The 27,210-nt window shown below is 49.2% G+C and overlaps 3 protein-coding genes across 7 annotated transcripts; 1 reads left to right on the top strand and 2 right to left on the bottom strand.

Moving 5' to 3' along the window:
* Positions 1-359: 359 nt before the first annotated feature.
* On the bottom strand, positions 360-15,710 carry CGREF1 (cell growth regulator with EF-hand domain 1). 3 transcript variants are annotated; one of them, XM_082357269.1, is made up of 6 exons: positions 15,147-15,710; positions 3,089-3,182; positions 1,945-2,010; positions 1,787-1,857; positions 1,519-1,643; positions 360-1,323 (listed from the first exon to the last, which is right to left on the bottom strand). In XM_082357269.1, exons 1-6 carry the CDS (start codon positions 15,154-15,156, stop codon positions 877-879), a joined length of 813 nt encoding a protein of 270 aa, XP_082213395.1. In that variant the 5' UTR covers positions 15,157-15,710; the 3' UTR covers positions 360-876. The 3 variants fall into 3 exon arrangements, with proteins under 3 accessions (XP_082213395.1, XP_082213397.1, XP_082213396.1); XM_082357271.1 differs by lacking the exon at positions 15,147-15,710 and adding an exon at positions 11,955-12,316 and having other exon boundaries at positions 3,089-3,177; XM_082357270.1 differs by lacking the exon at positions 15,147-15,710 and adding an exon at positions 11,954-12,315.
* On the top strand, positions 15,163-23,260 carry ABHD1 (abhydrolase domain containing 1; the record flags this gene model as incomplete). Its single annotated transcript, XM_082357367.1, is given in 12 exon segments — positions 15,163-15,200; positions 15,619-16,066; positions 20,330-20,490; positions 20,842-21,024; positions 21,240-21,285; positions 21,446-21,558; positions 21,693-21,866; positions 22,416-22,464; positions 22,562-22,612; positions 22,616-22,622; positions 22,819-22,926; positions 23,049-23,260. Coding segments are annotated over 12 exon segments (1,590 nt in total).
* A 25-nt stretch (positions 23,261-23,285) lies between these two features.
* PREB (prolactin regulatory element binding) lies at positions 23,286-27,155 on the bottom strand. 3 transcript variants are annotated; one of them, XM_082357262.1, is made up of 9 exons: positions 26,764-27,147; positions 26,021-26,213; positions 25,613-25,830; positions 25,343-25,423; positions 25,119-25,243; positions 24,746-24,919; positions 24,540-24,612; positions 24,187-24,346; positions 23,286-24,013 (listed from the first exon to the last, which is right to left on the bottom strand). In XM_082357262.1, the coding sequence occupies exons 1-9, from the start codon at positions 26,896-26,898 to the stop codon at positions 23,919-23,921; spliced, it is 1,254 nt and encodes a 417-aa protein (XP_082213388.1). In that variant the 5' UTR covers positions 26,899-27,147; the 3' UTR covers positions 23,286-23,918. The 3 variants fall into 3 exon arrangements, with proteins under 3 accessions (XP_082213388.1, XP_082213389.1, XP_082213390.1); XM_082357263.1 differs by lacking the exon at positions 24,187-24,346 and having other exon boundaries at positions 26,764-27,148; XM_082357264.1 differs by lacking the exons at positions 24,187-24,346; positions 24,540-24,612 and having other exon boundaries at positions 25,018-25,243; positions 26,764-27,155.
* Between the last annotated feature and the right edge of the window lie 55 nt (positions 27,156-27,210).

The following is a 27,210-nucleotide window of genomic DNA, read 5'->3' as shown; positions in this document are numbered from 1 at the left end:
ACGCTCGGAGCCGCCTTGTAGTTGAGGCGGTGCCTCAGCCACAAATGTGACCTGGAATACAAAGCATTGCTTTCCCTGGGGGAGACCTGGTCTGAGGGCATATGGGAATTGGCGAATTTCCATATGGAAGTTGGGGCAGGGAGGTGAGGCCATAGAATGTGATAAAAGGTATGGGCTTTAGGCTCAGACAGGCCTGAATTCAAATCTGCCACTTAATTAGCTATGGGACCATGAGTATATTACTGAACTCCATCTTCCCCAATTTCCTCATCTGTCAAATGGTGCATGCCTGGTCATAGAATTATCGTGAGGATAAAATCACAATATGTAAAATGCCCAGCATGATGCCCAGTGTGTACTAGGTTCTCAATAAATGGTAATTATTAATATTTTCAGGGGTGGGGAGCAGATACAGGATGATGGAGAAGATCTACCCTGAACTGCAGGAGGGCATTCTAGTGGTTAGGCCCCAGGGAAAGGCTGAGCTCCCTTCCCCCGGTTGTCTGCAGCTGGCTGTGGCCTAGTGCTGTACTCTGCTGTGTCTCAGCACCATCTGAGAACACTGGGTAAACTGAATTCCTGCCCTCCCAAGGGGACTGCCCAGTCCCGACCCCCTGCAGCCTGAGGTCAGGGCAGGCTGGACCAGTGGATCGATGGCCCAGAGGGATGGGTTCATTTGGTTCTTTATTGGTTGTCTGGGCCCTAAAGCTGCCCTTCAACTTAGGGTCTCCCTGAGCTGCACAGAAAGACCTGCCACCTACTGGGGCCAGGAAGGGGGCACAGAGGTGGTTGTTGTCCTAACATACACACCCTACCCTTCGGGGCTTATGTTCTGGCACTGAGACTTCTAGGGGTGCAAACCTGTATCCTCAAGGTTTATATCTCATCATTCTCCAGCTGAAGAGCATGAACCTCAAGCTCATTTGGGGTTTTCTTAGACTCCAGTGTTTCCCTTGGAAGCTCTTCTGCTCTCTCTCCAGCGTCCCTGGCTTCTACCTGTTCCCCAACCTCCCCTCCAGGGCCTGGGGCTTCGCTTGCAGCCTCTGCCTGTCCCCCAGCCTCCTGTACAGGTTCCAAGGACTCCCTTCTGGCCTCCACCTGTCCCCCAGCTTCTTCTCTGGGACCTGGGGCTTCACGTGCTTCTTGGCTTGATGGGCTTTTAGCCAACAGAGGCTGCCTCCCAACATCCTGTGGCTCTGGGGGCTCTTTGAGATCTGTGTGCCTCGGGTCCTCTCCGGGGAAGTTGACGAGCTCCGCAGGGGTCATGAGCCCGTCCCCATTCAGGTCCTGGGTCTCCAGCACCTCATCCACTATGAGGATCACCTGTGGAAGGGTCTATAGTGACTGGATGCTCCCAGGAACCCTGACCCTCCCAACACCCCCCTGCATCCCTGCCATGCAGGCTTTGAGCCCTCCTTTCACAGGGGATTCACCAAAAGAGTCATGATGGAAAAAAACCAGAGCCCCAGGGAGCTGGGTCTTCTTCTGGGAGAAGGGCCCCCATCCAGCAGGGCTTACCGGGTTGGTGGTGGGAGAGTCAGAAGCTCCAGGGGCCAGAGTTGCTGTCAACATGGACAACAGCTCCAGGCCATCCAGCTGTCCACTCTGGTCATAGTCGTGGAGAGCAAAGAGGTAGAGGAGGACTAAGGAAGAGAGGCTGGGTCAGAAGAGGCATCAGGCGACAGGTGGGTCAGGTGGGAGTCGCGGGATGGCCCCAGGTCAGTCCCAGCTCTGGCTGCCCTGAGCCCCGCCCCTGTCCACTGGCCCCATCAGCCCAGCCCCTCACCCTGCTCCCGGCTCATGTGCTCTGGCTCCTCTTCCATCCTCTCTAGTCCCTTTAGGTAGCTCTGCAGAAGTCTGGCAGAAAAGCGGAAAATCAGTCCACGAGAGGCCAGTCTGCAGCCCCAGGCCTGGCCCTCAGGCGCCCCACCCCAGCCTACTCACTGAAGTTGCTCCTGGCCTGGCTGGAAGGGGTTGGGTAGAGGTCGATGCTGCACTTCAGGGTCCAGCCTGGAGAAGGGAGGGAAGCACTGGCCTTGCAAAGAGCCTCCTCTGAGGGCCCAGCCTCACAGCCTTCCATCCCCAAGCTCCTGGTAGAGTTCTCCCGCCAGACCCAAAGGGAGCTGCTTCTCCAGGTCCCCAAAAACCTTGTGGGGAGGAGGCCATTCTGGCTTCCTCAGAAGCAGAACCTTACTCCCCAGACTCTGCCTTTGCAGATTCCTAGCTTAGATGGTAAGTGAAAATCCCAATAAAACATCTGGTTTGGTGGAGGCCAGAGGAAGCCGCACCTAGTAGACACAAGTTGGAGACCCAAGAAACCAGCATAGTGGGCGGCAGGACAACATGCATCATGGCAACCCTTCCTCTGTGATGCTGGGAGCCGAGGGACAGGTCTCTGGCTGAGACCGGTGGCACTGCCCAGTTTTATACAGACCCGATTTGCTCCATGACACAGAGTGGACTCTTTTTTACCCCAAGTTGAGGGCATATATGTTGGTTTTGTAGTTTCGATCTGCTCAGGGGCTTTTTGTCAGTCTTTAAAGCTCAAGATTTGCTCGCAGTTCCGGACAGGGATCCCTGTTTGCCCAAGTCAATCCAGATGTGTGATGCCAGAGAGCTGGCAGGAGCTGTTACAGCAACTTTTGTCACTGCTGCCAGCCCTTGCTGCTGTGGCTGTATCCATCCCCCGACCCCACCCAGCATACCCACTGCATAGTATTAATACACAAAACCTCAAGAAAGATATTCAAATAAAATAGAAGTGATATGCTAATGATCTCTATTTCTTTGGAGTTTCCACTATAAGGTCTTGATAAGAGGACTGCAGCCCCTTCCCAAGCTCATAGCCTCACATCTCATTGGAAACGAGCTCCCGGTTTCCAAGTGAGTCCAGCAAACGTGTCGATGCCCACCTTGCAGAGGGCACTCTAACAGGCACAAGGCAGAAGCTGAGGTGGTGGGGAGGATACAGAAGTCAGGGAGCGTACACCCAGTCTCCTGCCTCCCAGAGGGGCCCACAGCATACCTCCGATTCTCCAGAGACCCCCCCTGCTCCCAGCCCACGGCCCTGCCCTCTGAATCCCGTTACCTTGTGGTGCCGTCCTTGGGGGCAGCCTGACTCAGGGGCGGCAGCAGCAGCAGCACTAGCATTCTCATCGTCACAGGTAACATCCCTCCCGTAGCTGGAAGTAGGAACAGGGTTAGGGCATCAGAGGGAAGCGGTGTCTGCCACAGAGGGGGGGATCGGTGGGTTAGACAGGAACGCCTCTCTCCCGGCCTCTACCTGCCACCCAGGTGACAGGACTCCTGTGCAGGGAGGAGCCACACACGGACATCAGGAACTTGGCTCAAAATAAATCTTATTCCGGATCCAGCACGTAAAGCGCATAACGCAGACCTGTGCTGGGGGAAGCTGCGCTGCGGGCAGGAGCACCCCACTCCTCTTGCCCTGCCAGTCCCCCAGGTGCTCGCAGAAGTGCAGTTTAAGCACATATGATGTAGTTCAGTCCACTCATTTTACGAGTGGAAACTAGTTCAGAGAGGATAAGAAAAAGGCCAAATTAGAAGTGCATAGAGTCACAAAAAGACCAAGGCTTAAACAGGGAGGGAAACAGATTGTTGGTTTGTATCTATTAAAAACTCACTGAAGAACAAATCAAAAGAGACTAGACTCCTTGAAATAGGTCTACACTCAGGTAGGGCTTGAAAACACAACAAATCAGGGTCAATCCAACAGTGGTCCCAAGAATTGCTATTTATTAAACACAGGAAAACCAGATCCCAATAGAAAGGAAAAAAACAAAAACTTTCCTTTAGACCTACATTGTGTAGGCCCATTGGCAGCACATCACTTGATTAAATGAAAATAGTCAAATAGAGTATCTATCAATGTTCAGAGCATGAAGCTTTCCAATTAGTCCCAGGATTGTGTACATATCATGTGAGTTTCTGAGGAAGCAGAAGCCCTCCAGAGCTGAGGCCTGAGACATCAAACTCATCTTTAGGAAGACAAATCATCAGGTGCTTGATGGTCTAGAGCAGAGGATCAGGAACTCTCTGAAATGGTACCCTACACTTTGGCTGGCATTGAATTTTCCTGGAGAAAGGTGCATAGCTTTCAGCAGACTCTCAAAGAGTTCCATGACCCTGACAAGGTTCCGAACCAGTGCAAGGGAGGACATCAGCTTCCTAAGAGCTCTTCCTAGAGGCAGTGAGCAACTGGCCAACAGGTAGATACATGTGTAGCTGTGCAAATAGAGCTGCCTTGAGGAAGAAGCAGCACAACATGGAAGTCCACAAGAAGGTGAAGCTCCCGAGAGTCATAGAAACTGTCTCTGTTTTTCTAGACATACGTTGGCCCCAACAGATATAGTGAGTCTACGTAGTTTGTAGACTAAGACCTGCCGCAACCAAAAAAAAAAAAAAAAAGCATCATGGAGGAGATAATAGGGGAAAAAAAAGAAGAAACTAAAAATTAAATAATTAAAAAGGAAAACAAATAGCATAAAACAAGATGGTAAAAATAGATCCAAGTATATCAGTAATCATAATAAACATAAATTGTATAAACTCATCAGTTAAGAAATAGAGATTATCAAAAGGTACATAAAACAACATACAAGTTACATGCAGTTTTCAAGAGGTTAACCTAAAAAGTAAAGTCACAGAAAACAAAACGGTGGAAGAAGGATATATAAAGCAATACTAGAGGAAAGAAAGCTGGCATAGTTTTATTGACATTAGAATAAATAGAATTTAAGGTGAAAAGCATTATTATAGATAAAAAAGTATCATGACAAAATGCACAAAAGTTTAATCCCCTAGGAAGATATAATGATTCTGAACCTGTATGTACCTAATAACATAGCCTCAAAACACCTAAAACGAAAACTGGCATAACACTATCACCTGTTAGAATGACCAAAAATCCAGAACATTGACAGTACCAAATGCTGACAAGGATGTTGAGCAGCAAGAACTCTCATTCATTGATGATGGGAGTGCAAAATGGTACAGTCACTTTGGAAGACACTTAGGTGATTTCATTCCAGACTAAACATGTTCTTACCATACAATCTACCAATTAAACTCCTTGGTATTTACCCAAAGGAGCAGAAAACTCATGTCCACACAAAAACCTGCACGCAGATGTTTATAGCAGCTTTATTCATAATTGCCAAAATTTGGAAGCAACCAAGATACCCTTCGATAGGTGTATGGATAAAGAAATTGTGGTACATCCAGACAAAGAATATTATTCAGTGCTAAAAAGGAATGAACTATTCAGCCATGAAAAGACACAGAAGAATCTTAAATGCATACTACTAAGTGAAAGAAGCCAATCTGGAAAGGCTACACACTGTATGGTTCCAATTGTATGACATTCTGGAAAAAGCAAAACTATGGAGACAGTAAAAAGATCAGTGGTTGCCAGGGACTGGGCGTGAAAGGGATGAATAAGTGAAGCACAGAGGATTTTCAGGGCAGTGAAAATACTCTATATGATATTATAATGATAGATACGTGTCATTATAGATTTGTTCAAACCCAAACAACACCAAGAGTGAACCCTAAGGTAAACTATGGACTTTGGATGATTACGATGTGTCAGTATAGGTTCATCAGTTCATCGTATACCCCTCTGGTGGGGCACGTTGATAATGGATGAGGCTGTGCATGTGTGGGGCAGGAGGTATATGGGAAACCTCTCAATTTTGCTGTGAACCTAAAACTATTCTAAAACAAATAAATTCTTTAAAAAATCTGGCATAAACACAATCAGGAAAATCGAATCTGCCATTATGGTGGGAGAATTTAACATACCTCATACAGTATTTGAAAGATTAAGCAGACTAATATTTAGTAAGAATGTAAACGATTGAATAAAATATTTTCTAAGCCTGAGCTAATGAACAAATAGAGAACCCAACTCCAGTCACTTAGCAAATACATTTTCTTCTCAACACATGTGGGATATTTATAAAAACTGACAAGCAGTCAGCCAAAGAATATGGCTCAGCAAATATTAAAGAATCAGTCTCATACTGTTACATGAATAAATGCAATTGTATTAGGAATCAATAACAAAAATGATGTAAAAATCTCATTTATATAAAAAATTTAAAAGGTACACTTACATATGGGTCAAAGAAGGATATCATAATGGAAATTGTTGAATACTGAGAATTGTATAATACTGGGAAAACATACATCAAAACAACGTACGTAGCTAAAGCAGTATTAAAGGGGAAGTGGATTGGGGAATTCCCTGGTGGTCAGGTTGTTAGGACTCGGCGCTTTCACTGCCAAGGGCCCAGGTTCAATTCCTGGTCAGGGAACTATGATCCCACAAGCTGGAACTTCCCTGGTGGCGCAGTGGTTAAGAATCCACCTGCCAATGCAGGGGACACGGGTGAGAGCCCTGGTCCGGGAAGATCCCACATGCCACGGAGCAACTAAGCCCGTGCACCACAACTACTAAGCCTGAGCTCTAGAGCCTGCGAGCCACAACTACTGAGCCCACACACTGCAACTAGTGAGCCCACGTGCTGCAACTACTGAAGCCCACGCGCCTAGAGCCCGTGCTCCGCAACAGGAGAAGCCACCTCAATGAGAAGCCCTCACACCACAACAAAGAGTAGCCCCCCACTCGCCGCAACTAGAGAAAGCCCACATGCAACAACAAAGACCCAATGCAGTCAAAAATAAATAATAAATAAATAAAATTTTTTTTTAAAAAGAGAGAAAACATAAAACTTTTTTAAAAAAAATGATCCCACAAGGTATGTGGTGCGGGGGTGGGGGGAATATATATATATACACACACACACACATATATATATATATACACACACATATATATACATATATATGTATAGGGGAATTGGGTTGACTTAAAAACTTATATTAGAAGAAAGGCCAAGAGTTAATGAGTTAAGCTTCCAACTCAAGAAGCTAGGAAAGGAGAATAAACTTAAAGAAACTAAAAGAAATGAATAATAAAAGATAGAAGAAATTTAAAATATAATAGAGAGCAGCAATAAAGTCAAACAACAGTGTTTCTTTAAAAGAACTAATGAACTACAAAACCCCTGACAATTTTCATTAAGAACAAAGAGAAAAGGCACAAATAAACAATATTAGGAATCAAAAGGGGACATAACTACAGGAATAGAAGAAATTTGCAAACTTAGCAGATATAGCCATTTTCCCAGAAAAACTTAACAGTAAAACTGACATCAAAATAAATAGTAAATTTTAATAGTCCTATAACCACTGAAGAAATTGAATCAGTGAGTATTAACCTACATTGTTTGAGGGACTATAGACGTGAACTGTTTCTGGAGAGTAATCTGCAAATGTGTATTAACTGCCATAAAACCCCTACCCAACAATATCATCCTGGGGATTATGTAAGGAAAAACACAAACGGAAAAGAAATTATAAAGCTATTTATAGCTGTGCTATTAATATTAGTCAAAGAACTGTAAACAACTGTAACATTTAGGCAATGGTTAAGCAAATCATATTATGTGACAGAGCCATTAAAAATGATAAATATTTCATGGGACTTCCCTGGTGGTCCAATGGGTAAGACTCTGAGCTCCCAATGCAGGGGGCCTGGGTTCGATCCCTGGTCGGGGAACTAGATTCCGCATGCATGCCTTAACTAAGAGTCTGCGTGCCACAACTAAGAGTCTGCATGCCACAACGAAGAAGCCCACATGCTGCAACTAAAGATCCCGCATGCCACAACGAAGATCCCGCGTGCCGCAACTAAGACCCAGCGCAGCCAAAATAAATAAATTAATAAATATATTTTTTAAATGATAAATATTTCAAATTCATGTTTTAAAGGAAAAAATGGACAGATTTGAATATATCAAAAGTTTAAACTTCTGTATTATGAAAGACACCATGAATCAAGTTCAAGAAGACAAGTGATGGAGGACTGGAGGGAACAGGGTTCAAGGCGATTTGGATTTTCAGCAGGGTGGAGTTCATCACCCCCACCCCCAGCAGAGGCTTGGAGACAGAAATCTCCGTAGAGACCCCACGGAGACTGAGTGGAAATCCAAGAACGGCAGAGTTATGTGCCTAACCCGTGAGGATTCAAGAGAAGGCCCTGCCCACAGTGTTCTTGGCGGTTAGGAAGCAATGGCTTAGAGAGGGTCTAGGCAAGTGGACAGGAGGCCTGCCTCACCCAGTTCTTGGTATCCAGCGTGCTGCTGGTTTGAAAAGAGGGGTCTGAGGGCTCCAGGCTCTAAGGTGGAAGGAGGGGCACGAAACGGCTGAGAGGGCCAGCTGGCCAGAAAAGGCCAAAAGGAGAAGGCCAGAAGATATAGACCCTGGACTGGATGCCGCAGAGGACATCATGGGAAGCACCAGCCGAAGTCAAGACCTTGAGTGACAAGGACCAGGAAGGCGAGCCTTTGTAGGGAAGGCAAGTGTAAATATAAGTTTATAGAGTAAGGGCAAATGGTACTCATTTCTTTAATATTTATTGAGTACCTACTATATGCGAGGCACTATTTTATAAGTAAGATGATAATATTAGGTAAAATTACCTATTATTTTTCCTCCTTAAAGCTTACATATTTATGTAACTAGGAAATGATACAAATGTTAAAGCAATGATGAAGAGAAAAACATAGAAACAGAATTGCTAAGGTATAGGTGGCATAGCCCAAAGTTTAAGGGTACGGGCCCTAATCTCTGACTGCCTAAGTTCAAATCCAGGCTCTGCAACTCACTGTGTGCCTCCTGTGTTTCAGAACCTCAGTCTGTTAACATGAGGTTGATGAGAGCACCTCTCGGGGTGTGGTGAGGATTAAATGAGACAAGACGTGTAAAGCGCAGTGCCTGGTTATACAATAAGGCATTTTCCTTCCAGAAGTTTTTCTGGATTGCTCTGTAGTAGCTTCACACCATCCTGGTCTCCCCACCTGGATACCCTCAAATTTCTTTCTCCTCCCATCTGTTAACTGCCAGGACCTAGGCTAACAGGAGGCACAGGAGTAATTTAAATCCCTCAGAGCTGTCAAAACCTATTATCCAGGCTTAATGTGTTATCATCACTAGGAGCTGCCTTTTAAAAAAGGACATTTGGAAACTACAAAGAATGACTCTGGTGGTAGCAGTTCAGAGATAAAGGGGAAACACCTATCGGATCCCACTAATCCAGTCACTCATTAGACCAACTGTGCTGGTTTGAAAAACATCTACCAATTCTTTCTTGTGGGAAGTAGCTGGAGTTAAATTTGCCTTTCCTTGTATATGATCTGGACTTAGCGACTCACTTCAAATGAATAGCAGAAATGATGCCATGTGACCTCCAAGTCTGAGTCATAAAAGGCAACACGGTTTATGCCTGTTTCTGGTTCTCTCTCTCCCTCTCTTGACATGCAGGTATGCTTCTCTGGAGCTCTGAACCGCCAAGGAAGAAGTTTGCCACGCTGAAAAGACCATGTGGAGAGAGCACAGAGGGATAGGGATGCTTGAGGAGCCCCAGTTGCTCTAGCCTCCAGCTGCTCACTTCCCCACCCAAGGGCCAGGCAGGTGAGAGAGCACACCTGTAGATCATTCCAAGCCCCAGCCTTCGAGCTGCCCCAGCCAACACTGATGGAGCAGAATTGAGCTTGCCTTCCCAGCCCTACCCAGAATGTACACTCATAGGCAAAGTCAATGTTATTGTTTTCAGCCACTGAGTTTTGAGGTGATTTGTCAAGTTGTCATAATGATTACAACTGCCTTCTTGGCAGTCACACAGGGCCCTGCTCTCAAAAGGGCCCTGGGCTTAGTCTAATGCTCTGCTGTCTCTGTCTTGAAATTCTTAATCTTATTTTTGCACCGAGCCCTGAAAAGTAAGACCTGGTCCTGAACCCTGCCCACATGAATTACTCTTACTCTCCTCCTCTTGGCCTTATGTCACATGTGTGCAACTATTCAGCACGTGCAGTGGACAGAGAACAGAGCTATGGAACCAGCCAGACCTAGGTTCAAATCCCAGCTCCACCACAGACTGTCCCCGTGACCTCGGGTAGGTTAATTACCCTCACTAAACTTATCTGCATAATGGAGATAATAATAGTACTTACGTCACAGAGTTACAGTGAATACTAAATGGATAATGAATTACTCATTGCACAAGTAGTCTCTTATTCTTGTCCCTGCCTCTGCTATCTTCTCGATTTAAAGAACCCTCCACACGCAGAGTACCCTTCCTTTGCTGGAACTCTGCTGCTCCGAAACCTTCAATGGCTCCCTATTTCTATTACAGTCCAGAGTCTTCGCCTGGACATTTAAGGCCTTCTACAATCAGATATCAAGTTACCAGTTTAGACTCATCTTCCAGTGCTCCATTATACTAACACTCTGCTTCAAAGAGAGGGGTTACTGGAGTCTGCGGAAATACTTTTCGTTTTCACTTTGCAGTGCCTTTGCCCAAGCTGTTCCACCCTTTACCTGGAACATCCTGTGCCCTCCTGACAACCTTAGGACTCTGGTTGCAGCCCACTTCAGAAACAAATAATTGCATGTGGACTTTTGGTGTCATCTCAGTAATATTCTCCTAAGTCATGGTTCCAAACGTGACGTTTTTAGTACAGGTAACTCACCTCTATTATTTAAAGGAAGTCAGGCTAAGGCACCTCAAGTAATGTGTAATGAGGTTGGTGTTATGTGATTTCTTCACACTTTCACATTTCTAACTACAGTATTTACAAAAGCTTTTATGAGCAACAGAAATAAAGCAGCTATTGAACAACTGTCTGTCAAATAAAAACGTTCCTAATCATTTTCTATAACGTGCATAAGCGTAGTTTACCCTAATGACCACAGAAAAGCCACCACAACTGCTAGAGTTGTGATATAATTCAATAAAGTTATTCACATCACACACACACACACACACACACACACACACACACTCACAATGATCCTCTAGCCTCTGATTTCTTCAAGCCTTTGCACCAGTACATGGGAGGAGAGCCTGGCCTTGGAGTTAGACCTCTGATCAAATCCAGCCTCTCGCAGGACTAACAGTGTGATCTCAGCAGGTGTCTTCGTGTCTCTGAGCTCTGGGACCTTCACTTTAAAAAATGGGGATAGTGGTATCTATCTTGTCGGGGCTTGGGGAGGATGCAATGGAATAATGTAGGTTGAGTGCATGGCAGTGAGTAGAGGCTCCCTGAGTATTTCAGAGGCTCTAGGACGTGGCAGGGCCTTTTCTCTTGCTTGACTTCCCATCCAGTGCAAAACTGCTTGCACAGTATGCCTGTCAGTGGCCATCAGCCTCCACTGGACTTTCCAGGACGGGAGCCTACCACCCACAGGGCACGCATTCCATTTCTGCCTAATTCGAACTGTCGGAAGTAATTCTGAGCTCAATCCTCTCCCTTAACTTATCTCTCCAGGGCCGCCTGTGACTCCCAGCACCTCCCACCCCCTGGCGCAAGAGAAGAGGCACTGGCTATACAGCCAAATGGGTCCCACACCTGAGAGCTGGGCTCCCACTGCCACTTCTAGCTGGGTGATAACCTCGGCCCCTCCCCGGTCCCCCTTTTCCTCCACTGTCAAATGAGGATGAAACTCCTGCCAGCCTCCCCCCTCCCCGGGGCTGTCAAGAGCAACGAATGAGACACCGGAGGGAAAAGCCCTTGGGGGACTGTGAACCCCCCTCATCACAGCGAGGGAGCTCAGGCCTCGCTTTCCAGGCCCTCCCTCTACGTGCTCTCAGGGGTAACCTCGGAGAGGCGCCCAGGGGCGACAGCCAGCGCTCCGGCGGCGTCCGAGCCGCAGGGGATGCGGAGGGACTGCGCCTTCAGCCTCCGACCTGGAGGCCAGGAGACCGCCCCTGCCCGCGGTCCCGCCCCGCGGCGCCCAGTATTCCCGGCTGCCCGCCGCGGGGTCCCCGGGCCCCAGCCCGCCAGCCCCGGGCGGGGCTCGCACCCACCTGCGGCGGCGCTGCGCGGCGCGGGCCGGGTCCGGCTGGGTCGTCGCTCGAGGCTGTGCGCCGCCGCGGCCGCCGCGCCTCGGCTCCCGCCGCCCGGCCCTCCCCCGGGCCGCTCCACGTGGCTGCTCCACGTAGCCCTCCCGGCTGCGGCCGCCGCCCTGGCCCGGGCAGAGTCCGGAGCGCCAGCGCCGTGGCCAGGGTCTCCGCCCCGCCCCGCCTGGCCCGCAGACCCCGGCCCGCGGCGGCCCGCACCGGGCGAGAGAGAGCGTGTGCGCGAGTGCGTGCGCGTTTGACAGGCACAGACAACTAGAGGGAGAGAGGCAAAGAGACAGATGATGAGGCTGGTGCGTAATGAGAAGCACGTTTAACTGGGGGCTCCCTCCCTGCTGGGACCCAGATGTGTGTGACAAGATAGAATGTGACTTACTGTTAGCCTGTGTGATTGTGACTGGGGTATGTGGCTGTGTGGATGAGAGACCTGTGACGCGGTAGGGAGTGTTTCGTGTGGCTGTGCATCCAGTGTGGCAGTACTGGAGAGAGTATGGCCAACGTGTGACTGTCCGGGTGTGTGACCGCACAGGACGTGAGTGGTGTGTCTGTTAGGGTATCTGGCTGAACTCTTCCTGAGCTGTGATGCTCAAGTGACACCCGTGACTGTCGGTTTCCGGTGAAGGTATCACTGTGTGACTGTGACTGCACATCACTGAGAAGTGGCTCCATATGAGCCATGGTGGGGGGAGGGGGGGCCTGGGAAAGTATCAGCTTAAGGGTGACAGTGGCAGTTGTTCGCCAGCACAGTGTTGCAATGTGTGGCTGTAGCTTTGTGGTCAAAATGCAGTGTCACCAGTTTTCTCAGAGCAGCCAGTTCCTCCACCCAGGCTGCAGACTACTTCCTCACCCACTGGCTCAAAGACTTAGTTCTTTGAGTGCATGACTTCTTATCTCTCTGGAATCTTCAACTTCTCCCTCCCCATCAGCTCCTTCCCGTCAGCATCCATCCACAACAACAAACTCACTCTCATCAAAGTTACCCTGTCCTCCTTCCTGTGGTGGACAGGTGGATACTGCTGGACACTACCTCCTTGGGTCATGGTATCATTGGTTTCGGCAATACCGTTCCTCTCTCTTTAGTCATTTCTTCTTAGTTTCTTCATGTGTCGTAGTTCCTCTGGGCTCGCTCCTCATTCCCCATCTGCTCATGTGTTCTTCCATTCACGTAGCTTCCATCACTATCTCTTATGGGTTGAACTGTGTCCCTCAAAAATTCATATGTTGAAGTCCTAACCCCCAATACCTCAGAATGTGACTTTATTTGGAAATAGGGTAGTTGCAGATATAATTAGTGAAGATGAGGTCATACTGGAGTAGGATGGGCCCCTAATCCAATATGACTGGTGTTCATATAAAAAGGGGAAATTTGGACACACTCACACACACACAAGGAGAAGAGCATGTGAAGATGCGGGCAGAGATTGGAGTGAAGCTTCTACACACCAAGGAATGCTGAAGATTTTCAGCAAACCACCAGAAGCTAGAAGAGAGGTATGGAACAGGTTCTTCCTCACTGCTCTCAGATGGTACCAATCCTGCTGACACCTTGATCTTGGACTTCCAGTTTCCAGAACTGTGAGACAATAAATTTCTGTTGTTCAAGACAACCAGTTTGCAGCACTTTGTTATGGCAACCCTGCAAGCTAATATATCATCTAAATGCTGATAACTACCATATCTCAAATTCCAATCTCTGAGCCCCAGACCACATCAGGAACTGAACAGCCTACTGATTTGTGCCGGATCTTAATTTTTAAAGGTGACTGAGTGACAACCCAGAGAGGTCAATGCCATTGAAAGAAAAGTTTAATGTTACAGTTCCCTTAGGAAGAAGAGGCACAGCTCACCACACAGGACCACAGAGGGAAGCACCAGTGTAGGTCAGAAGGCAGAAAGGAGCAAGGGGAAGGCACAGGCCACAGCTTTTATTAAGCTAGAAAAGCAAGACAAGGCAGGTTGAACAGTTTAGGGTTGGCTAGTTTTAATAACTTCAGAGAGCTTTGGGGCATAGGGGCTGTCCCTAGTTGACTGGTCCCTGGTCCTGGGTTTATCTAGGAAAGGGAAAATATTGGTTTGGTGTGTGAGAGTTGGATAAAGGAAGTGGTTCAGAGTATGGCCTCTGGATTGCAGGCGAGATGTGAACAACTTTGGCTGTTAGTTTGGTCCTGTGATTAATGGGTGCCAAATAGACAAATTCAGAATCTAAGAAAACACAATTAGAACACCTACCAGCACCCCAGACGTGTCTGAATCAGAATGCATCATCTTCCTCCTCAAAACTTCCCCTCCCCCTGCTTCCCTATCCCAGTGTTACCACCATGCATCCCTGAATCTATGCAGTCAGAAAACTGGGGGTCGTCCATGATTCCTCCTTCTTCCCCCACCTCCAACCTACTACCAAGTCCTATCAATTCTGCCTCCTATCTTAAAGATCTTTACTCCTCTCCCGAGCTTTCCCTCAGTCCAGGCAGCCATGGTCCATGCCAAATTTCCGTTAACAGCCTCCTAATTAGCCTACTTTTCACCCCCCTCCAATCCATTCTCAAAGTAGCCTGAATGATTCTTCTAAAATATAACTCTGATCATGTTGCCCACCCCTTCTTAAAACTCTGATGGCTTTCCTCCACCCTTAGGATAAAGCCTAACATCCTTTATGCAGCTGCCCACAACCTGATTCCTGACCATCTCACATGATCCAGCAACACCAAATTTCTCTTGGTTCCTTTAAGAAGTCTCTCACATCCAGGCTTTTACTTGTGCTCTTCCCTCTCCTGGAACAATTACTCTCTCCCCTCCTCCACCTTGCCTTGGAAACTACTACTTATTTTTTGATTTCGCCTTAAATGAATTGTCATTTAATAGCTGGGTGTGCTTTCTCTGATCCATGGAGTCTGGGCACCCTCCCCAGGGCTCCCGCTGCAGCTAGTACTTCCCTTATCTAGCACCATGCTCTGTTGCAGGGGTTCAACCCTGATTACACATTTGAGTCTTCCCGAGAGATTTTAAGTTGTTATTAATACTTAGGCTCCTCTCCAGACCAGTCATAACAGCGGGTGGGGCCTGGGCACTGCTAGTTTTAGAAACTCACAGATAATTCCACTCTTCAGTCAAGGTTGAGTCATTGCTCTAGTAGATTACTTACTTGTTTCCATATCCCGATGAAGACAGGAACAGCATCCCAAGTGCCTGGTACAGAGTGGGTGATGAGTAAGTATCTATTGTACTTGTTACAGGGATTGTATGAGACAGCGTAGAGTGACACTGGACGAGTGGCTTTAACCCATGTGTGTGTGACTCTGTGCGGAATGCCACTCACTCAAGTAGCTGAAACTTGACTACGTGATACTGTGGGGTGTCGGTGTGAATGATCGTGTCCAGTGTGTAAGGGCCACTGTCAATGACTGAACACTACGGGAGTGGAGTGGTGTGACCACGTCAGTGGCTGTGCTCTGTGTGTGACTGACTGAGAGGCTGGGGGACTCTGGCCAGGCTGTCAGACTCGCCGCTCCGGGGCAGGGTTTGAGGAAGAAGGAGCTGGAGCTGCCCTTCAAGATGGCGGCTGCGGGGAAGGCCGCTAGTCCTCACAAGAGGCCGCAGGGCCGGTGACCGCGAAGCGGAAGCAGGAGCCGCAGAGGCGCGAGACCCGGCCCGCGAGCGGGGAGGCCACTCGCAGGACACTGGGGTCAGCTCCGCGCAGACTGCCCAGGCGCGGCCCACCCACACCCTCGACGTCCTAGCACCGCCCCTCGCCACGCCCGCCGACGGGAGCACGGGCGGTGGGCGGGGCCCGGGTCCCCGAATCGCCGGGCAGTGCGGGCGAAACCCGCACAGTCTGTCCAATGGCGTGTAACGGGCCGGGCCCATCGCGCACCTGCGGGCCCACTAATCGAAGCTCAGGCGTCAGAGCCAGTCAAGAACTTGGGAGTGGAGACTCAGCAACGCAAGAGGCTGAGCTCCTCCCTGGGCCCCCAAGATGACAGCTGGACACAGTCCTTCTCTCTGCTTTTGGGACTTGGCGCTGCCCTCTACTTGGGCTACTACGGGCGTGGGTGGCCCAGGAGGGTGCGGGTCCAGAGCTCTCGCTGGCGGGTGTAGGTAACTCGAGTCTGAAGGCAGCTTCCAGCGGGGGCTCGAGCCCTTTGTGGAGGCTGGCTGGGTGGGGTCTCCTGGCCCAGGTGAAATTTGACGCCACAGCCCCACCACCACTCCGGTCCCGCGCTCCAGCCAGGCTCAGCTTTGCTACTATCACCTAATGGAGAGTCGGTTCTTTGCCTGCCTGGATTCTCTGGATCCCGCGTACTCCCCATGCCAGCTGGGCCTTTTAGGCATCGGAGGGGTGCTGCTGTCGATGATGTGGACAAACACTTGCGGAAAAGCGGGGTGGAAGGCATCCTGAGGTGTCAGGGAGATATGCACACTATCTTTTTCTTTTTAGGCAGTCTAGATGAGCTTCTCATTAGTTGCTCTGAATGAAGGAGCCAGTTGGTGGGGTGGTGGCTAACTCCCAACATCATCCCATCAGCTTAGCAGGACCTTGCTTCTCTTAAGGACTGGCAGAGGTTCCCCGCCTAGCTCAGGACTAATGGATAACCCTAACTGTCCTTGCTCATTCAGCCCTGTTTTAAGTTCCAGGCTCTCCATGTAGAGTGCAATGGAAAAGTCCGAAGAGGATGATTTTGATGAACTTGGAAATTTTATTCTCACTGAAATTTACGTAAGTTACATAGCCACAAAAATCTAAATCTTTTAATTTTCATTAAACTCGGTTCTAAGTAGCTGAGTCTAACAAGAAACCTATTGATTCAAGCCCTTTAAAAAGATCTGTAGGGAAATTTAATGTTACCTCAACTTTTCTGTATTTTCAGAGCTTTATACATCCTATGTATTGTTTATAGAATACATGTGCCTTAGTAAAACAATTTTAAAAATCCAAACCTCACAATACCCTATAAACCTTACCTTATATGCCTGATTTGGAAAGTCAGTCATTTCAGAACAGAGCTGTCCTGAACTAAACATTTTCCTTTGCTTACAACCAGCCACAGAGAAGTCAGAGACCTCTGCCACTTTATACTCCAAATCCTTCTTTGATTTCCAAATACTGGTTTAAATGCAGGGAAAGTGTCATTCTGGACACTCTGAGGACATGCAGTTTGGATTGTCCAGCATGGTAATGGATTGGGATTGATTCATCCACAGTGACTAATGGCATTTAACTAATTAATTCTCAGGGATAAGTCAAGAAACACTTCACTAGAGTTAAAATGAAACTAACCCACATACATCAAACCTGTGATTTATTAGCACCTTGTTCTACACAACTGAGCTGTTTGACCAAAGATTTAATAAATTGATAACTCAAAATCTTGGCAACTAGGAGGTAATATAGTGACTAAGTGACTAAGAGCACAAACTGTTAGTTTCAATCCCAGCTCCATTGCTAACTAGCTTTGGCACATTTTGTGACCTTTGACGACTTACTCAATATTCAAACACGTTCCCACAGGGGGATCATAGTATCTATCTCAAAGAGCTATTGTGAAGGTTATAGGATATAATCATGTAAAATGCTTAGCACAATAATTGGCACATAAGGAGCACTCAACAAATCTTACTAGTAATACTGGTAATATAATTATTTTTTACACTTTTTAATAGAAGTATAGTTGATTTACAATGTTGTGTTAATTTCTTTTATTTATTTATTTATTTATTTATTTATTTATTTATTTATGGCTGTGTTGGTTCTTCGTTTCTGTACGAGGGCTTTCTCTAGTTGTGGCAAGCGGGTGCCACTCTTCATCACGGTGCGCGGGCCTCTCACTATCGCGGCCTCTCTTGTTGCGGAGCACAGGCTCCAGACGCCCAGGCTCAGTAATTGTGGCTCACGGGCCCAGTTGCCCCGCGGCATGTGGGATCTTCCCAGACCAGGGCTCGAACCCATGTCCCCTGCATTCGCAGGCAGATTCTCAACCACTGCGCCACCGGGGAAGCCCCTGTTGTGTTAATTTCTGCTGTACAGCAAAGTGATTCAGTTACACAATTTATATACATTCTTTTTTTATATTCTTTTCCATTATGGTTTATCACAGGATATTGAATATAGTTCTCTGTGCTATACAGTAGGACCTTGTTGTTTATCCATTTCATATATAATAGCTTACATCTGCTAACCCCAGCCTCCCACTCCATCCCTCCCCCAACCCCCTCCCCCTTGGCAACCACAAGTCTGTTCTCTATGTCCGTGAGTCTGTTTCTGTTTCGTAGATAGGTTTGTTTCTGTCATATTTTAGATTCCACATATGAGTGATATCATATGGTATTTGTCTTTTTCTGACTTCACTTAGTATGGTAATCTCTAGTTGTGTCCATGTTGCTGCAAATGTGTGTGTGTGGGGGGGTTTTAATGGCTGAGTAGTATTCCATTGTATATATGTACCACATATTCTTTATCCATCTGTCAATGGACATTTAGGTTGCTTCCATGTCTTGGCTATTATGAATAGTGCTGCTATGAACATAGGGGTGCATGTATCTTTTTGAATTAGAGTTTTGTATGGATATATTTTGTATGGATTGCTGGATCATACAGTAATTCTATTTTTAGTTTTCTGAGGAACCCCCATACTGTTCTCCATAGTGGCTGTACCAACTTACATTCCCACCAACAGTGTAGGAGGGTTCCCTTTTCTCCATATCCTCTCCAGCATTTGTTATTTGTAGAGTTTTTAATGATGGCCATTCTGACTGGTGTGGGTTGTTACCTCACTGTAGTTTTGATTTGCATTTCGCTATTAGAGTCGTTGAGCATCTTTTCATGTGCCTATTAGCCATTTATATTTCTTCTTTGGAGAAATGTCTATTTAGGCCTTCTGCCCATTTTTTCTTTTTTTTTCTGCCCATTTTTCGATTGGGTTGTTTATTTTTGTTGTTGTTGAGTTGTATGAACTGTTTGTATATTTTGGAAATTAAGCCCTTGTCAGTCTCATTGTTTGCAAATATTTTCTCCCATTCTGTAGGTTGACTTTTCATTTTATGGTTTCCTTTGCTGTGCAAAAGCTTGATTAGAAAAAGCTTGATCTGTAAAAGCAGATGTAAGCTTGATTAGGTCCTATTTGTTTATTTTTATTTTTATTTCTATTGCCTTGGGAGGCTGACCTAAGAAAATATTGGTACAATTTATGTCAGAGAATATTTTGCCTAATATCATAATTATTATTCCACTTTGCCTTTTGCTAGCTGTGTGACTTTGGGCAAACATCTTAACCTGTCATAGTTTCTTATAATAACGTTGGGTTTAGCCTAGTGCCAGCAAATAGCATACAATGAATCACAGGTGTTATTATTCCAGGGCTTAAGACCCAGGGTACGAGTCACAACAGTCACAGTACCAACCTGGCCTCTCTAGTTCATAATTTACGTAGCCCCTTTTGACTGCAAGAAGAGATAGGACTCTGGTCCTTGGGTCCCTTCAGGCCTGCAACAGAAATGCAATTTCTATTTCTTGAGTCTGAGGCCTTCTGTCTTTGTACAGCATACTCCCCCCTCATAAGCCTTCTTTGTGGATAGGCCCTCTCATTCACTTGATGTATATCCAGAAGAACCAAGCAGAGAGGTTGAAAGACAGGGCTAAGTGCCCAAAGACCTCATCTGGCCCACCATCCTATCCCTGTTACCTTCCTCCTGGCTGGCATGAAGAAAGAGAAAATCTGTTCCCATTGGGACTATTCCTCCTTTACAGTATGGTCTAACAGCAGGGGCTGTTAAGTAAGAAAATGAGGTGGTGCGGTACAAAGAAGCCCTTCAGCAGTGAGCACATGCAGTAGGGAATGGGAATATGCAACAATGGAATGCTAAAATCAGGAGCCAGCATGACCGGAGCTAGTTTTGAGATTAGAGTGTGGATAATTCAACTGGCAGAAGTGTAGACAATTCAAAAGGCAAAAGTCACAGAATGAATGGTGCTGCATTTCTTAAGCCTCTGTCCAGGATCCCAACCTTTCCTGTAGATCAGCTGGGCAACTTATTTTATATTACCTGCTCTCTCCAAAATGGGTTTGGGGCATGGATAGGTTGAGTGTGGAAGTCAGTTCAGGGGCAATTCTGGAGAGGTTACACTCTAGGACTGGAGTTGGGGCCCTAGTGGGACTATCTTAACAGAGGTGACTTGACCATTCCAGATTGAGGTAGGCTAGATTTCTCACGCCCAGACAAAGCAGTGCCCTCCAGGCTGGCCTTTGGAAAGGGCTCACTCTGGTATCGGGTACCTCACTGGCTTGGTGCAAAAATCAGGGGAGTGAGGCACATTGTGTTGTGTGATTACAGAGGCCACAACTGGTGACTAGGTCCCAGTTTCTGGCCTTCCTGGAGCAACACTGTCCAGTCACTGTGGAGACTTTCTACCCTATGCTCTGGTGTTTTGAGGGGCGGCTACAAACCATCTTCAGAGTCTTACTGCAGTCTCCGCCTATAGTCCCTTACTCAAGGTAAGAAAGGACAGATGGGGGTGAACATAAAGCTGCAAGTACAGTGGAATCCTACTCGTGTACCTCTTTTAAAATGGGGGTAACCTTTGCCCCATCTAGCTCAGTGTGCTAAGGGTAACCAGAGTGGCTATATGGAAAGGCTATTTAATTGCACAACCATGAGGGAATACTCAAATCTTTTATGTCCCATTATACCTTGTTACAGTCTTAATGTTTTGCACAATGCATGCCCTCAAATGATGCTGGTAACTTGTGGGAGCTGTTTGGGGAGGGAGAGGAGGGTGTAAAATCTTTCGAAGTACATGGAGTTCCTAATAGTATCTTTCTGTGCCCTTTTCTCCAAAACCACAGGGAAGTTCTCAAAACCCCGGATAGAGGACAGCTCCTCCTAGACTGGGCCAGCCAGCCTAACAGCAGTCAATATCCTGACCCTACCACCCAGCCCATTGTATTACTGCTTCCTGGTGTCACAGGCAGTAGTCAGGAGACATATATCTTGCACCTAGTTGACCAAGCTTTGAAGGATGGCTATAGGTAAGGATGGACACAGCCCAGCGGAAGTGGGTGGTGTCTGATAACATAATTTTGTGTGTTAGGGGTCGGGGGAGGGTCAATTCAGACCCTGCTAGCTATGGGGAGGAGGTGCCATATGAAGGGAACCTTTTGACGGAGGTCTTTCTGAAACCTACCAAAAGGGGAGAGGAGCCCTTAGGGAGGGTCTGCCTAACATGTACCTGTGTGTGCCACAGGGCTATTGTATTTAAGAACCGGGGCTGCCGTGGGGAAGAACTGCTGGTGAGTACCCTCCTTCCTCATAGTGGCCCTTCACCCCACTCCCTTCAGAGACCCTGGGCCCTGGGCCTCAACCTACCTGTCTTCCATTTCTTGAGCCCTTTCACTTTTCTGCCTTCTGGTCAGGGCCTCCTTCCCTACCCAGTGATCCGGTTTGCCTCAGACCTACAGGACTTTCTGTGCCCGCAACACTGAAGATCTGGAGACAGTCGTGAACCACATGAAGAGCCGCTACTCCCAAGCTCCACTGCTGGCTGTGGGCATCTCTCTCGGAGGGTAAAGGCTGCCTGCACTTAACCCAAAGGCCCAGTCTTCCTTTTTCTCTTTCCTCCTCCATGTTCTCTCCCGTTCTCCTGTTCCAACTCGCCAATACAAACCCTTCCTTCATGGCCCCTGGTCCAATCCTGCAGGATATTAGTGCTGAACCACCTGGCTCGAATGGGACGGGCTGCGGGGTTGGTGGCAGCACTGACTCTACCTGCATGCTGGGATTCCTCTGAGACCACCTGCTCCCTGGAGACCCCACTGAACTCACTGCTCTTCAATCAGCACCTCACTGCTGGGCTCTGCCGAGCTGTGAACCGGTAGGGTCTTGACAAGTGGAAAAGGGAAGCAGACAGGGTAGGATGGCAGACATGCCACGTTCTCCCAGTGCTCGGGTCAGTTCCCTATCTGGATTTTCTCACTCGTGAGATAAGACAGAGGCTGGCTCTGGGTCAGGTCCAGGAGTAGAGCCAAAGCCCTATGTATTCTTTTTTTTTTTTTAATTTTTTTTTTTTTGGCTGCGTTGGGTCTTCATTGCTGCGCGCAGGCTTTCTTTAGTTGCGGCGAGCGGGGGCTACTCTTCGTTGTGGTGTGCGGGCTTCACTGCAGTGGCTTCTTTTATTGCGGAGCACGGGCTCTAGGCGTGGCCTTCAGTAGTTGTGGCTCGCGGGCTCTAGAGCACAGGCTCAGTAGTTGTGGCTCGCGGGCTCTAGAGGGCAGGCTCAGCAGTTGTGGTGCACGGGCCTAGTTGCTCCACGGCATGTGGGATCTTCCTGGACCAGGGATCGAACCTGTGTCCCCTGCATTGGCAGGCAGATTCTTAACCACTGTGCCACCAGGGAAGTCCCACCCTATGTGTTCATTTGCAGAAACAGAAAGGTGATGGAAAAGGTGGTGAATGTAGACTTTGTGCTACAGGTAGTCTTTCAACTATCCCCTCTCTGCCCAAAACTGTTCTTCCAACACCTTATTCCCTATCCTCATCCTAGCCTATCCCACCCGCCACCACCTGCAGGCCCGCACAATCTGCCACTTTGATGAGCGCTACACAACTGTGGTCTTTGGATAGCAAGACTGTGCTGCCTGAAGTTGAGACACAGATACAGAGAACAAACGTATGGACACCAAGGGGGGAAAACTGCAGTGGGGTGGGGATGGTGGTGTGCTGAATTGGGCGATTGGGATTGACATGTATACAGTGATGTGTATAAAATTGACTGATTAAAATAAATAAATAAATATAATCAATTAATTAATTAAAAAAAAAAAAAGACTGTGCTGCCTGTTACCGAGCAGCAAGCCCAAGAACCAAGGTAGATGCCATCCAGATCCCTGGGCTCTGCCTCAATGCAGCTCATGACCCCTTCTCCCCAGTCCACGGTGAGCACCTGGGATCTGGATGCTTTAGGCCCCAGGGGAAATGGGCCATGCAGTGCAAGTGGAGAGAACCTGGGCTCTCAGCAGAGGCCAGGGTTCCTGACCTCCTCTCCAACCCCTCCTAGCCCTTCCCCTACAGGCTGCCCAACATTCTCCCCACGTTGCACTGCTCATCACAGCTCGGGGTGGCCACATCGGCTTCCTGGAAGGATTGCTCCCCTGGCAGCACTGCTACATGAGCCGCCTCTTGCATCAGTATGCCAAAGCCATCTTCCAGCACCCAGCAGAGCTGCTCAGCCTCAGGGCACCCACTCCTTCTGAGGGAGGCAAAAGCTGACAAGAGTACCATCTGGAGCCTCAGGTCAGTCTTCACTTGTTTATTAAATATCAACTTTTCCTGCCTAACGCGCTGAAGTTCATTTTCCCTTTTCTCAAGGCTAGGGTAGACTGTCCAGGAATTTACTGCATATTTAGCCTGGCTGGCTTGGAGCTACCCAGCTGAACCCAAAGATTACTGCCTGGTCCTTCCTTTTGCCCCTTCCTTCCCTAATACCAAGTCCCAGGCCAGTGCTTGCCCCAGCAAATGCGAAGAGCAACTGGCCACGAGGCTGTGAGGGGAGAAGAAAACGACTGTTTCTGCAGGAAGGACAGCACTGCCTCCAGGTTCTTGGGCATCTTCACATATTTCTGGAGAAAGGACAAGCTCAACTCTGGAGCCTCTGGTAGGCAGAGGGAAGGAGACAGGTGGTGTGGCCTGGCCTTCAGACACCACTGTTCTGGGCGGATCCACAGATGACGAATGCAAGGTTCCCAGGACTCAGTGTCGCACAGGGCCACAGCCAAGCTTTAACTGGAAAGGGCAGGCACTGCCCGTTAGTCTCATCAGAGGCAACCTCAGCTGTGGACCCAGGTGGCGCGAGCAGTGGGCTCCAGGCCTCCACACTGGTCTGGAAGGTGGCAGTGCCCAGGCCCCTGGCTCCCTGGGAGCAGGGAGGCTAGAGAAAAGCTGGAAAGGCCCTCTGGAGCAGCAGGATGGTCATAACGATAAGCCCGACACACAGCAGCAGCAGCAGCCATACAGGAACACTCCCTGCAAGGGGGCAAGGGAAGAAGTCAGGAGGCAAAGCATCACAGCCCAGAGAACAGAACCATTCAAGAAGGGGGTAGATGGCTACAGATAAGCATCCCCTTCTCCAGGAGGCAAGTTTTCGCTACAGCGAAAGCTGGGGTGGTTCCCCCACCCCACCCACCCCAATGACTCACGTCGTGAGGGCAGCAGGTGTAGCTGGCAACGGCTATCAACAGCCACAGAAAACAGAGCAGTTTCCTGGGACCCAAGGAGCTCTGGACCACGACCCTTCTCAGGTAGAAAGGCCACATCCGTCACCACGATGCCATGGGCCTCCTTCATGTAGTACAGGCGCTGGGGACAGGAGGAAAACTAGTGAGGGGAGGCCCAATTGGGAACATTCCTTCTGGAAAACACGGCCTCTGCCCCCAGAAGACTTTCCCGCTACGGGCTGGGCCAGACTCCTTCCTGCACACTCAGTGCAGAAGCAGGCCTAGAATCCCCACCCCAAAGAGCCCTCAGGGCTGTGCCCACCTCCACCCATTACCTGGAGAGAGAAAGCTATGTAGATGGCAACAGAGCCAGTGACCGTGCCCAGGCCTAGGAAGGTGCCCGATTCACTGCAACAAACAATAAAATGCTCGCTGTCCTGGAGTCTGTGCAGCAACAACAGTCCTCAGGGACTCAGGCAGCACGTCTCCCTGAGCTCCCCCTGGTCCCCCCAAACCCAGCCAAGCCACCACTGTCTCACACCTGACACTAAGGCACGAGATGACTTCATGGCCACAGGACTTGGTCCGAAGGGGCAAGAACGTGGAGCCATCCCAGGCTGTGAGGTAGCAGGGCGGGGGCTGGCGCAGACGCTTGTGGGGTATCTGCACCGTGAAGAGTCGCAGCCCAGCAGGCTGGTCTGGAACCTGCCCAAACCTGGGGGCCGGGCGAGAAGCTGTTCGGCTCCTGGGGCCTGCCCAACCCTCCTCAGAGGTGTGTGCCCTCCTGCACCCTGGTCAGGCCTAGGGTGACACCCGACAGGGCTCCGATCCTCCCCAGCTTCCCCCCAGTCTCCTCCCACTGCCCACCCCATCTGGGCTGTGCCTCTTTCAGCCACCCTCCGGGGTCCTCACACCTGCAGGCCTGGTAGCGGTAAGGCGTGTTAGAAAAGGTGGGTCCGTTCTCTTGCCAGTGCAGCTGTGTCACCAGCTGATCCTTCTGCCACACGGAGGCCTTAAGGTCCCAGCCCACAGTTACCAACTAGTCAGGAATCAAGATTCCAAGGATGGACAGTTAGGGCATCCACTTACTGGACAAACAGCATAATCACCTACTTCCTCCACCCTCTCAACTCCTCACCTTGCCATCAGGCCCCAAAGCCAGGTCCTCAATCTCCCCTTCGTGGGCTCTGAACTCCAGAACCTTCTCCAAGGTGGGTACCTGCAGCCAAACCACCACCATAGTTAGCCTAGGTACCCGGCAAGAGCGCAATGATACTCACCCCTCTTCTCTACTAATGGCCGCTCAGTGCAGGCTTCACTCCCAAGTTCCCCAAAACCCATGTTCAGTTTCTCACAATTCTGGCCTTGCTGCTACTGACACTCATTCTCTAACCTCCCCAAACCACACCTTCCAGACACGAACGTAGCCATCCGTCCCTCCAGTGGCAAGCAGGGTGTTATCATGGTTGAAGCATACAACTTTCTGCAGTGGATCAGGGCCGAAGTCTGTCTGCACCGCCTGCAGATTCTCTACGCTGAATTCTACCTCCTCCTGGTGGGTTTCAGCTCCAGACTTCTCTGCTGGGGCAGCCCTTTTCCTTTGTCGAGGCCCCTGCTCCTTGGAACCTGCAACACAAACAGCCTGCCAGGTTCCAGGTTTCTAAAGTAAGTAGTACTGGCCCCCTCTCTAGTGGTGAACATCGAGCTTCTCGCCTGCTACCATAATCCCACTTCCAGCCCCACTTCGTCAGAGACCAAGATGAGAGAGATCTTACTTATTTAACCCTCTTCCCAAAGCTAGAGAGGGGGCTCTCACCTGCCCTCTCTGCCTTGTTTTTGCTCTTCTGCTGATGGGTCTGGAAGCGCAGGAGCTGACAGTGGGCATCCTGCCCCGCAGCAAGGATGTTACCAGCCAGCGCCAAGTTCATGGTGGCCCGTGTCTCTGTGTCATGGGAGTGTAGTAAGGAGGCGCTAAGGCGCCCATTAATCTCCTCCAGTTGCAGAAAGTGCTGTGGGAGAGGGAACCAGGATGAGGTCCAGAGAGCACCTCAAGGGCAAACTAACATCCTATAGTCTGATGCCCAACCCCTTTGCTAACTACACTTTCTAGTTTAAAAGACTTTTTGCAACCTTTTTTCTTTTTTGAGCCTCACGAATCTGTAACAGCAAACAAGCCTCTAGTTTGCAGAACAATATGATGACGCTCAGAGGAGTAAAGAAACCTAGATTATATTTCACTCGCCGCTCCTATTAGGCAGGCAGACAAGTCTATGTGGCCTCCCTGGAAAAAGCCAGGATAAGACTCCTGGTGCTAATCCTGAGGTCGAACTGAAGCGTTCCTGCCTAGGTAGCGCCGTGTGCAGTTTTCACTTTACCTTAGGAGCGTCTCAATTGACCGGTGAGTGAGTTCTCGATTGAAATTCGCGCCGGGACGCCCGGCATGCCGGGGTTCCCACCCGGGAGGGGCCGGGTCCGAAGCAGGGGTGCGGCCGGTCCCCAGACCCTCCCAGAATCGCCCTCAGCCCGTGGCGCGACCCGGCCCAGTGGCACTGTACTCACCACGCCGTTCTTTATGCCGGTCTTGGCGGCGCCTCCTCCGCCCGCAGCGATGAGCAGCCCAGCGCTGGGGTCGACCTGAAGCGCGTACAACGGGAACGGGGCCCGGTACAGCTCTGGCGCCCGGCGCCGACCCATCCCGCTCGCCCCGCGCTTCACTGTCTGCGCCGAGGCACCGGGGACATGCCGCGCCCGGCCTTCGACTGCTGCTCCGGTCGCTGTTGACCTTGGTCCGGTCGCCGCCGGGAGGACTCCAGACCCCTCTCACAGCCGCCGGGTTGCCGAAACTCTTAACTACACACAAGGCTCCCTATCACTGCCGCTGGCCGCCTAACCCGGTCTCACAGACGCGCAAGGCGCAGGCGCACCGAGCCTGTACTCCTCGCGCAGGCGCAGAGCCGCCAATACGCGTCAGCACTAGCCGGCCGCGGGCAGGCGGAGCCCCAGCTC

The sequence above is a fragment of the Balaenoptera borealis genome (genome assembly GCF_965194805.1).
Source record: "Balaenoptera borealis genome assembly, chromosome: 15".
Classification (NCBI taxonomy): domain Eukaryota; kingdom Metazoa; phylum Chordata; class Mammalia; order Artiodactyla; family Balaenopteridae; genus Balaenoptera; species Balaenoptera borealis.
The sequence above is the reverse complement of the archived record's forward strand: the minus strand, read 5'-3'. Positions and strand labels throughout refer to the sequence as shown.